Source organism: Rhodamnia argentea, chromosome 7 (assembly GCF_020921035.1).
Source record: "Rhodamnia argentea isolate NSW1041297 chromosome 7, ASM2092103v1, whole genome shotgun sequence".
Classification (NCBI taxonomy): Eukaryota; Viridiplantae; Streptophyta; class Magnoliopsida; order Myrtales; family Myrtaceae; genus Rhodamnia; species Rhodamnia argentea.
In genome coordinates this window covers 29,208,280-29,220,632 of record NC_063156.1, presented here as the reverse complement: position 1 = coordinate 29,220,632, position 12,353 = coordinate 29,208,280, and the positions used below count along the sequence as shown (strand labels likewise).

Here is a 12,353-nt window from a genome sequence, read left to right as displayed (position 1 = left end):
GATCCCTTGCAAAGGTCATGCGAGGACCGCCCGGGTCGCATGACTCTTGCCTGTGGTCGTAGGTGCCGGATCTGGGTTGCTCGTGGCCTAAACCCTTTGCTGGCTACGGCAAAGGGTTTCCTTTCTTTTTTTTTTCAATTAAGAAAAAGAAAATTCCTTTCGAAAAATAATTTTTCCAAACACTATTTTACCCCAAAGTTACTTTACAATGAGCTTTTAAATTACAATTTAACAAACACACTTGGCATTTTGGAAAACTCCTTTAACTCAAAGTCCTTTGCTTTTTCCCAAAGGCCGCAGCCTATGTAATAGACCACGATCTTTCATGTATAGTCATTGATAAAGATTTAGCGACGAATGGTGAGTTTCGTCACTTCCGTCACCAAATTTAGCAAGTTGATTTTGTGTGGCGACGAATAGTTGATTTCGTCACTGATTTGCGACGAAAATAGCGACAATTCAACGTTAGAAAGTTTAGCCACGATTTTTTTTTTTTTTGCCACGAGCATTGTTCAAGGATAAATTTAGTGACGAACTTCGCGACGAATATTGTTCAGCGATAAATTTTACGACGACTAGGCATGAGATGAATTTTGCAACGACATTTTACAATTTGTGATCGTACAATAAAATAATTTATTTTAATTTTCAATTTTAAATCTAATTAAAAACAAAATTAATTACTAGAATTTGTATTGAACATTGATAAAGGAAGATATAAATATTATAATAATATGCAAACAAAATACATTCATCTACCATTCTCTATTTTTCCCACAGATTTAGCAAAAGATCAAAGAGTGTCCTAAACTAGACCCATCCACACAGCCACCTATATGCGATGACATTAAGAAGAAAAGCATAAAACTCACAAGAAGAATCCTAAATGACAAGTTCTTGACTTCCAAAGCGCTCCTGGTGATGCCAAAGCGGTGTCCATGTACTGGTACATTGGACTAGCAAAAATCTGCAGAAGAGAAACGACGATGAAAAGGGTTAGAGCTAGACTAAAGATGGAGAAAATTGAAGAGTCTGAATGTAACTTTGCTAAAACACAAGGATAGGTGTAATGTGATTATGGAGATGATGAAACAAAATTGAGGAGGGTGAGACGAGATACATGCAACGAAATGACCGTTTGCAGCAAGGCGGAAATTTTATCTAATGCCTTCACCCAAATTGGACCCCTAGTGCTGTTGAGCAAATAGGACGAGGTGGAGGACCCATAAGCCCAATATCCGACGAACGTGACCCCATACATCGGTAAGCATCCTGACAGTGAACTGAAAGTAGAGAGCTTTCAGCATGTTATTTACAGTAGGTTCTCTCACCGTTGCCTGTCAGATACACAAAACAATGGTCATTGAGGCACATATGTATATTGTAGATTTGATGACAGAAGAAAATTTAAGCAGCATCTCTCCATCTAGCAGATGATGAAAAAAAATTTCAGCGGTATTCATGACAATGGAGAATTGCCATTGAATGGCCGTTTGATGTTCTTACATGGAGACATAGCTAACTATAATACAATCAGATTGCGTTCCATCTAAATTCATCAGAAGAGTCATAGAGGTCATTCCCAAGTAGAATAATCAACTCTATTGGTACGAGCACTTACTCTAAACTCCAGTGAGCAAAGATGGTTTCCATGCTTGTTCTGTGAACTTGTTTTTTCTCTTTAAAGGTCAATGATTCAACTTCAAAGAGTACCTGAATCTCTAGAAGCATTCCTGTATTTTATGCAAAAACAAGATTTGCTGCAGCACTGATGGTCAAAAAGATTTTGCTTGTTTTATCTCCCGGTATGCTATAATCTATGGCAGGAGAATTAAGGCCTATAAAACCAAGAACAGTGTAAAGAATTTCCATGTAATTAAAGCCTTCTCTTCACAAAATACGATAAACTTGCATCATACTTCCACCAGATAATACAGTTCACAAAATATTAAGATGTTACAATAGACGTGGTTTAAAACATACTATTCGACAAAAATATACATAAAATAGTACCTTTTCCCACAATGCCCTCAAGAGCATGGAGGGTGATGAGTGATCCAGCAAGATCGTTTGCCCAAATGTTCCTCCCACCAACAACTCTAGCAAAGAGATACTTGCCTGTGGGGAACACACCCTTTATTAAATCAAGGGTCTTAGTTCCACGGACCAAATCAAATCCATATCCAGCAACAGCCTCCAAGGAAGTAAGAACTTTATATGCCTCAGCAGGAACATCAGCAAAATATGTTTCGATGACAACGTTCACGCCAAATAGACATGATGCTAGTTCTGAGTATGCTTCAGTAAATGCTTTCAGTTTGTGAGAATCAAGATCCATCACAAGGGTGGGCTCATCAAACTGAATCCACGAAGCACCAGCTGCCTTAAGTTCAGACATGACTTCCCTGAATGGTTTGTCACGGTCAAAAAGAGCATTCAAAACTTGAGCAAATGAAAACTCCTAGAGAAAAGTTTAAATTCTTACTTGTAGATGGGAAGTATTTTTCCAAGAAGGGAGAGAAGAGAAAAGGTTTTCTCAACACCCTTTGTAGGCTTGGATAGCAGCAGATATGATACTGGGCCAACAAGGACTGGAACAGTGTCTATGCCAAGCTGAATATTGGCAAACAGATTTAAAACAGACAGATTTAAAAATGCTAAAATTATGCAAAAGCACAAGGAAGACAAAAATGCATGAGCTAATAAAAACTTACAAAAAATGAAGAGACTACTACCACCAACAATAATTCAGAATGTCCTCAAAGAGGCAGATCCAACTCCACCCACTCCAAATTGTTGAAAGACCTTTATTTCCCATCCCATGTTACCTTCATGGTAATCAACAAAAACTGTCGCAATCCTTGATTCTTATACTTTTTAACACCAAATTGATAACTAGAGGTTCAGTCAATATTTTGTTGAGTAAGTTACTGAAATTCTTCCTTACTATATATCTCAGAATCTCATAAAGTTTTGACCCATAGTGTAGGTCCAGATAATATAATAAGAAATTTGACACAAGCCTTCGTCAGAAACCATCTAGTTTGTTAATTAGCCACCAAGCCAATCAACCACATGATATATGATGCATCAACTACTGCTTATATTCCCCACCCCCTCACCTGACCCAAAAAAAAAAAAAAAGAATAATAACTTCAAGAACAATCGTTTTATTACTTTGACCTTTTCAGATCTCATGAGACAGCATGAATGAAAAAATAAAATTAGACCAGTGCATACCGCCTTGGCCTCCTTATACTCGGTGACAGCCTTGTGAGAAGCATAAGAGAACTTGACATCATGACCCAATTCAGGCACAATGTAGTGGCTGGACCAAATGAGATAGATGATTTAGTTGAACATCAAAACAAAATCATTACTCATAGTTCTTTGAGATCCACCACTTACTAGTTGGTGTCAAACCACTTGGTCATTTCCATAGCAGGGCAAGAGGCATTTCCTCTGGCCATCGAGAAGTAAACATCGAATCCAATCTCCCCACCATTCCAACCATATCTGGGAGGAACAACACCAAGCATGATAGTGGTGTGGAGCACCTGATCATAGTATGCAAAGGTGTTGCTAGGAATATTATGCTGCTTTTCAGCATCATTTTTAACAAAAAGACAACAGACCGCACCTCATCCTTTTGTCTAGCCAATGCCTTGGCCAAAGCATTGACTTCAACAACCTTCTGAGTAGCAAATGCAAGCCATGATTTGATTTCCTTATCCAACTTGGTCTCATTAACTAGGTTAACAGCAGTATGCAAAAGAGAGCAGGAGGTGGAGACCACAAGCTTGTCCGCAGATAAATAAGGAATTTCATATATCAACTGAAGGATACATAACCTGCAGATATTTAAAACATACTATTCGACAAAAATATGCATAAAATAGTACCTTTTCCCACAATGCCCTCAAGAGCATGGAGGGTGATGAGTGATCCAGCAAGATCGTTTGCCCAGATGTTCCTCCCATCAACAACTCCAACAAAGAGATACTTGCCTGTGGGGAACCCACCCTTTATTAAATCAAGGGTCTTAGTTCCACGGACCAAATCAAATCCAAATCCAGCAACAGCCTTCAAGGAAGTAAGAACTTTATATGCCTCAGCAGGAACATCAGCAAAATATGTTTTGATGACAACATTCACGGCATATAGACATGATGCTAGTTCTGACTATGCTTCAGTAAATGCTTGCAGTTTGTGAGAATCAAGATCCATCACAAGGGTGGGCTCATCAAACTGAATCCACGAAGCACCAGCTGCCTTGAGTTCAGACACGACTTCCCTAAATGGTTTGTCACGGTCAGGAAGAGCGTTCAAAACTTGAGCAAATGAAAACTCCTAGAGAAAAGTTTAAATTCTTACTTGTAGATGGGAAGTATTTTTCCGAGAAGGGAGAGGAGAGAAAAGGTCTTCTCAACACCCTTTGCAGGCTTGGATAGCAGCAAATATGATACTAGGCCAACAAGGACTGGAATAATGTCTACGCCAAGCTGAAAATGGGCCAACAGATTTAAAACAGACAGATTTAAAAATGCTAAAATTATGGAAAAGCACAAGGAAGACAAAAATGTATGAGCTGATAAAAAATTACAAAAAATTGAAGAGACTACTACCACCAACAATAATTCAGAATGTCGTCAAAGAGGCAGATCCAACTCCACCCCCTCCAAATTGTTGAAAGACCTTTATTTCCCATCCCATGTTACCTTCACAGTAATCAACAAAAACTTTCGCAATCCTTGATTCTTATACTTTTTCACACTAAATTGATAACTAGAGGACAGATGGTGCTACGCTCAGAAATGAAAATAGCGTTCCATTTTGATTTCTCTTTTTCAAATCCTTTCCTGCGATCAAAAGATGTGGTTTTTAGCCCATTCTAGCAAATACTAGACAAGGTAGATAGCTCAAACTTCCAGATTCAATGCGAATGCAAGCACAATTTTAGGCCAAAGGACAGGAAAACAGAAGCCCAGTGGTCCTGATAGGCAAATTACACTACAAAAAAATAGATTGTATGCGATGGAAAGGACAGGCAAAAGAGAAGCCCAACCGACGACTTTCATTTCTTCAAGGCACTTTCTATACGATGAAGCTTCCTCATAAAGTGAAATTCACTCATTTTCAAAATCTGGCAAATTGACTTTCTCAATGCAATAGAACCATAGTTTTGCTACTTACAATCACATCGCAACAAATTGAATACCGTCAATTTTCTAGTTAAGTCTCTAAGTGAAGAGAACCACTTGCTCCTCTTTCACTTGTCCCTCTATGGCCAAAGCTACATTTAGAAATCCATAAAAAAAATCAATTTTCTACTTATGTAGCTGAATGGATAAAATTCAGAAGAGGCAATACCTCATGTGTGTACTGTCAATTAGCCCAAATCGGGGTCAATTAAACTATTGACAAGATCATCATCAGCAGCAGCAACCTCATTCTCATTGTGTCGCCCATCATTGTGCCCAGCACCTATTTCATGAGTGGAAGGCACGGGAGGAAACTGATCTTGATTTAGGTTGAGGTGTCGCAAGACCAATTGCATTTGAATCTCTAGAGATTTGTGTTGAGTCTCCAGAGATTTATGTTGCTCATTGACCTGTCTGATTTGCTCATCCTTCTGTGACATTTGATCTTTGACCACTTTTATTTCTTCGTCCTTCTGTACAAGTAAATGTCTTAATTGGTTCATATGTTGGGTCATTTCCTCCTCAAGTCGTGTCCTCCTTGAAATAGTCGGATTGGAGGATGAACTGCCAGCACCCTTTGATGTGTATACCCTTGATAAAGATCCCATCCCAAATATTTTTCCTCTTTTCATCCCACCCGATGCCTCCACTCATAATGCCATATTGTCAACTGCTGGCTCGGACGCAACCCCATCAGCACCGCCACTAGCCGTACTCATTAAAAGCTCATCATATTTTTCCTACGTCAACAAAATAGATATCAAAATAAAATAACTTCATATATGTAACTAGCATAAATAGTGGAAGCATTCATGGTTTTCATTTTAGTTTTCATAAAGTCAAAAGTATAACCTTACATACCTTAACAGATTTTGCTCGGTCGCCAATCCATGTCTTATCTTTCTTTTGAAATGTGCGTTCAAACGTAGTTGCATATGTCGGTTCCATCCCCAATTCATGTGCCTACAAAATTGAAACAAAAATGAGTAATTGAATTAAATTAACAAACAACATGTTTAACAGACTTACCATTCTTTTTCTGTGCTCCCCAATATTGATAGAGCCCCGAGCATATGTCGCAGACCCTTCACTAGAAGTAGAAGCCCGATTCTTGGCATTTTGTTCACTCCTTTGCTTATTTTTTTCACTCTCCCAAATTCTCTTTATTTCAATCCAATCATCAACGGTAATAAAATCTGGCTTCACATTTTTTCTCTTTGCTTTATTCATCGCATTGCGTATGTAATCACCGGCTTTCTTCTTAAAATTTTTTCTAATTTCATCCTCTTCCGATTCATCCCACCTGAACTTTCGCTGTAATCAATAGAAAAATAACTTTATTTACGCCAAACTTAGTTTGTGAGACAATAGAAGGACAAAACTTACCTTGAACTCGCTCCACCACAAATCCTTTACTTGTTTTGGAGCGCCACTATAACTAATCCAAGGCCCCCTCCAATAGTTATTCACCATTTTATTAAGTTCCCGCACAACGTACATAGCTTACGTGAATATGCAAATAGAGACAATCATATCTAAAACCCAAACAAAGGGACACCCTAAATATTACATTTACTTTTAAAAAAAATGAAGTACTTTCGAATCTCCATATGGACATATCATGAACCGGCTATCTTCTTCAGCTACGTTTCCCTCATCATTCGATTGTTCCACCGATGGTGGAACCGATGCAGATGGAACTGAAGTACATTCGATTCGGATGTGTCCAAGTTGTCTCCTAAAATGTTCTTGAGGGTCGGAGGAAGGACCAATGTGTCCATGTTGTCCATTAGCATGTCGTGGCTGAGAGTGAGATGAAAGGGAAGGGGAAGATGAAAGGGACGGGGATGAGGCGGGGGAAGGCAAAGGGGAAGGGGCTGGTCTTCCTTGTGAAACTACACCACGTATATAACCTTCACGTCTATGATACTGACAAGTAAGAAGGTTAGACAAATATCAGCAAAAATAATAACCTATATTAGGGACACATATCATGAAGCTTACCATTTTCGAATTAGAGAGCAAGAGATAAACTTGAGAGAATCAAAGAAACTTGCTATCGCCTCTTATGAAATTGTTGCTCCACTTTAGCTGTCTCCTAGAGTAGAAAATACATAGATCTAATAAGCATCTAATGCATGGAGGGAACACTAACTCATGGCCCACTCAGTGTAGTTTCACAGGAATCTACATCAAGTGCAAGATAATCAAAAGAGAAGTAGTAGGTTGGAATAACTACCCTTTATTTCAGTTTCTTAACCACGGTTAATGGGCAACTCCTATGTCAAATGCCATAAAAAATTACATCAAACACCGATTAATTGTCATTTGATAGCAACTCATGTCCAGACTAATCACACGTAGCATTTTTCCCTTCACCACATACATATCAAGCATTAAACCGAACACTGAGCCGCACAATTAAAGTAGCAGAAATATATAGGTACTTTTCACTTCAAAAGATATGACTAAAAAGGAGGAGGACGAGGGACGGGGGAGGAGGACTACAGAGTAAGCAAATTCTAGCCCACCAAAGGATTGAAATGTTTCACAATGAATTGAAATTTACCAGACAATGACTGGTACATTAACCTTTCCATTTATTACCTCTACAAGGTTTGCAACAAATATTGTATAGATCGGATGCCGACATTCGAGCGATATTTGAATGTTTTCTGGAATGGAATACTGAACATTAATAACTCTCTGCATCAACCACAATGAGAAATATGTAAAGATTAGACAATTAAAACTCGGGGAGGACTAAAGAGGTTTCCACATAAAAATTCTAATTAAAACTCCGACAAATCAAAGCAAAATCAACGTTTTGTGCGGGTGCACAAATCATAGAGAACCGAAGAGGAAGACACTGGTTAATTCTCATTACACACACAACACTAATCTAGGGCACCTGAATCACGAGAAATGCGACTCCAGTTTCTAATTGTAAGCGAACAAGAAAGCCAAAGAGAGAGATCAGACTGCGAGAGATTGAGAGTGAGCTCACGGGAAGTACGACAGAGAGAGATTGAGAGCGAGCCGATGGCAAGAGCGAAAGAGAGAACAAGAGCGAGCCAAAGACTGATAACCAATCTGTTGTTGGTGGCGACGAGATCTGGAGATGGAGGTCTGCGTCGTTTGCTAGGGCTTCTTCTTCGGACAGCACGCTGATAAGGGTTCCTCACCTCGGATCTGTAAGGGCTCAACCGATTATGCTCTTAAAATCAACATCAATGGATTATTCTTTGCAGAGGCGAGACTCGTGGCTCCAATGTTACACGGACACGCCTCCCGGGAGAATTTTCGCTCGTTGGACACATGTCGGCGTCCGACACGCGCCGGACACGGCGGGACACGCTCGGACACGCGGTCAACCGAATGGACATGGCCGGACTCGCGTGTCCCAGAGTGAGGCGAGTGAAAATTGAAAAGAGACAAATTTTTCTGACCTAATTTTCTACCTCTCACGGCGGTTGAGGGTGCCGTGAGTCTCACCGTGGGGGCAATTGTGCAGCAGGTGGCTGAGCGGTTGAGATCGGTCCGCTTGTTGGCGAGGTTGAAGAGAGAGTTGTGCGGGAGACCGAAGCTCGCTGGAGGAGGAATGAAAAGTAAGGGGCGGGGGAAAGAAAAGTACGGGCGTTGGAATGAAAAGTAAGAATGAAAAGTAAGGGGTGGGGGAAAGAAAAGTACAAGCGCTGGAATGAAAAGTAAGAATGAAAAGTAAGGGGTGGGGGAAAGAAAAGTAGAGGCGCTGAAATGAAAAGTAAGGGGTAGGGACCGGGGGGGAAAAGAAAAGTAGAGGTTGCGCGAATGAAAAGTAAGGGGGTGGGGGCCGGGGGGGAAAAGAAAAGTAGAGAAAAGTAGAGGTTGCGCGAATGAAAAGTAAGGGGGTGGGGGCCGGGGGAGAAAAGAAAAGTAGAGGGCGATTAGGGTTTGGGGAGGTTTTTAATTTTTGTTTTATTCTTTTCTTAAAAAAAAAAAAAGAAAAGTAAGGGGCGACACCAAGGACATCATGCTGCGCACGGGAACTTGGTGGAATTGGGTATGAGTTCTCGACAACTCATGAAAGCCAAACCATCTCTAGCGGACGAAAATCGGATACATCTGAATTATCGGGTGATAGAACACCATCGGTAAGAAAAGCGATTCTCTTCCTGAATTTGTTAGAGTTCAAGATTGAGTAACATCAGTCCAGCATCTACATCCGTATGGCCACGTAATCTACATCAAAGCTTTCAAGTTAGAGTTCAAGATTGGGTAACATCAATCCAGCATCTACATCCGTATGGCCACTGAATCTCCCCAAAGCCATGCCACCGCCGCCTAATTTAACTAAATCTATAAACATCGTTAAACCCAATGGACTAACAAGGAACAAGTTCTTGAATTAGACACAATTATTCAGTCCAACCCATCAAAGACCAGCAAAAGAACATTCCATTTGAAGCTCGAACCATCCCGAGTCATCACTACCAGCAAGCAACTTCAACAGTGCACTCGAATGGTTACCAAATCAATCCCCAAAGCATTCCTACTTCAAAGTACGCTAAAGAGGGAAAGAGGGAGAGAGACCTTCGTTCACGAAGTTGAAGAGGGGTTCGTAGCCGGGCACCGTGTATGTCCCGACGAAGGCGATGGCGAAGTTTGACTCGGTCCGAACTCTGCTTCTTCGACATACTTGAAGAACCTCCTCTCACCCACATCGGAAACCTCCAATCCAACAAACCCCAAACCCTATCCGACCACAAAGCGCAGCAATTCAGCTCCACTTTACCAAAATAACAATAATAATTCCAGTCCAAGTGTTACCAGTTCACCAAGTACCTACATGACGGGAGAATCCACATCGAATCGTCCCAAATCGACCTTCTCCGAGCACGTAGCCGCGCCTTCAATGCGAACGCGGAGCTCGCCTGGCCGTCCCGTGAGGGGGCTCAGCGGAGCAGATGGGGAAGTTCCGGAGATCGGAATCGACGTACGCATCGTACTCCCCGTCGCCGAACCTCGGAGGCCGCCGTTGCTTCGCAAGGAGGAATTGGGGGCCATTGGACGAATTCCGCAAGATCATCGCGAGAGTGTGGGTGGCCATTTGATAGGAGCAGAGTGAGAGCGAGGGTTGGGCGGGAATGAGGCAACGAAGAAGAGAAAAGGAAGAAATCCGGGGTTTTTTTTTAAGAGGTAAGTTGGGAATTATGATGATTTAGCAAGGATGAGATGGGAAATTGGAGAATTTCATTAACCCCAAGCTAGCGGTATGCCGAGAATGCCAGAATGCCAAAGCTAGTGGGAGGCTGCCTTGAGCTAAATGCCCTTTGAGGACACTTGAAAATGCTAGCATTCTCCAAATGGGTTTTTCATAATACTTACCAAACACACTTGTTTTTGCCTGAGCCCCTTTAGAGGTCCAAAGAACCTTACAAATGTGGTTCCCAAACGTAGCCTAATAACACATAATTAGTAAAAAGTCTTAAAAATCCTAATCTTCATCTTCCTCATCATCTTCATCTTCACATTTGTCGTCGTCTTGATCTTCATCTTCATCGTCATCTTCTTCAAGAGAATCATCTTCATCCTCTGTCTTAAAATTAGATTCTTCAACACTTTCTACATTTGATTCACGAATTTTAGTTGGATCCACATTTATCACTGTTCCGCATGGATCTCGTAAAGTTGGAATGTTATATTCCTCGGTTTCAACCATGTTACAAACTTCCTCTTGTTGATATGTTGTATCCTTCCGGAGTTTCTCGATTTTTCTTCATGCTTTGGTTTTACATACAACCCACCAATCAGCTTTGTCACATTTTAAACTAGGATATGATGCATAATATACTTGAATTGCTTGTTGTGCTAAGACAAATGGTTCATATTTCATGTACCTTTTCTTGTGATTTACTTCAACCAAATTAAACTTTGTATGCACTTTCATTCCTTTGACGAGGTCGAACCATATGCACTTAAATAATACGACCCGCATTAATGGTCCAGGGTACTTTATCTCTATGATTTCATCCAACAAACCATAAAAATCATCTTTTGCACTGTCTCCATTAAATAACTGAACACACACACCACTATTCATTGTGGCTTTTCCCATTCCGTACTCTCGAGTGTGAAAATTATACCCGTTTATGAAATATGCTGGCCAAGTTCGTACCCTTGATTGCGGACCCCATGACGGATGATATAGCAATCCTTGCTCTTCAATTTGATCATGATTACTGTGAACCTAAAGTCAAACATGCAAAGTCAATAATATTTTTTTAATTAATGATTTATAAAATATTAGTAACTTGCTTTTCGTCCATAGGCAACTTACATATGTTTTGAACCATGCTGCAGATTCTTCATCGCACAAACGGTCAAACTCATTTAGTGGTAGTCCATACATTGAAGTTTGAAAATTCCTACAAGTACATTTTATATATTAGCTAATGTTTGACACACAATAAATATATTTTCAAAAGTACACTTACTCGAAGTACGGCTCCACTTCTAGACAGTTTAGCAGAATATATATATATTTGGGCTGCCCGCCATTCTTCATCTGTTAAGTAACGAAACTTACATGCGCTGCTTGGTTGACCAAGATAATTGAAAATAGAGAATGATTTGCAATTTGGATCAATGGGGCCCTCATCATTTCTTCCTGCTCTCCGCCTCTTACACTGCACGTGCGGCTCAAAATAGTATGATGCAAATGTTGTCACTTATTCCACAATATATGCATTACAAATTGAAGCTTCAACATATGCCTTATTCTTCACTTTTTTCTTCAAATGATATAGGAACCTAGTTGCAATAGGAAGAAGTTTATCAGAACATAATAAGTAATAAAGTAATTCAAATTTATTAAAAAAATATTTTACTCGTCAAATGGATACATCCAAATAAATTGGATGGGACTAGCAACTTTGGCCTCATAAGGCAAGTGAATTAAGAGATGCTCCATTGAATCAAAGAACGATGGAGGAAATATCCTTTCTAAGTTGCAAAGAATGATTGGAATATCTCTCTCTAGTTTCACCATATGTGATGCTTTTAATACTGTTGAGCAAATATCATGAAGGAAATTACTTAACTCTGTGATGGCGCCCCATACAAAGTTTGGTAGTAATTCCTTAAAAGCTATTGGAATTAGTCTTTCCATAA

At 40.1% G+C, this 12,353-nt stretch overlaps 1 protein-coding gene, 1 long non-coding RNA gene and 1 pseudogene across 2 annotated transcripts; all 3 read right to left on the bottom strand.

Annotated features, from left to right (window-relative positions):
• Nucleotides 1-1,972: 1,972 nt before the first annotated feature.
• On the bottom strand, nucleotides 1,973-3,568 carry LOC115749496 (5-methyltetrahydropteroyltriglutamate--homocysteine methyltransferase-like). Its single transcript, XM_030686319.2, has 4 exons — nucleotides 3,409-3,568; nucleotides 3,241-3,328; nucleotides 2,486-2,613; nucleotides 1,973-2,405 (listed from the first exon to the last, which is right to left on the bottom strand). Exons 1-4 carry the CDS (start codon nucleotides 3,537-3,539, stop codon nucleotides 1,973-1,975), a joined length of 780 nt encoding a protein of 259 aa, XP_030542179.2. The 5' UTR covers nucleotides 3,540-3,568.
• A 278-nt stretch (nucleotides 3,569-3,846) lies between these two features.
• On the bottom strand, nucleotides 3,847-4,713 carry LOC115749552 (annotated as a pseudogene).
• An 881-nt stretch (nucleotides 4,714-5,594) lies between these two features.
• On the bottom strand, nucleotides 5,595-6,404 carry LOC115749569. Its single transcript, XR_004016352.2, has 3 exons — nucleotides 6,231-6,404; nucleotides 6,063-6,164; nucleotides 5,595-5,941 (listed from the first exon to the last, which is right to left on the bottom strand). It is a non-coding gene; the product is annotated as an uncharacterized LOC115749569 (long non-coding RNA).
• Nucleotides 6,405-12,353: the final 5,949 nt, after the last annotated feature.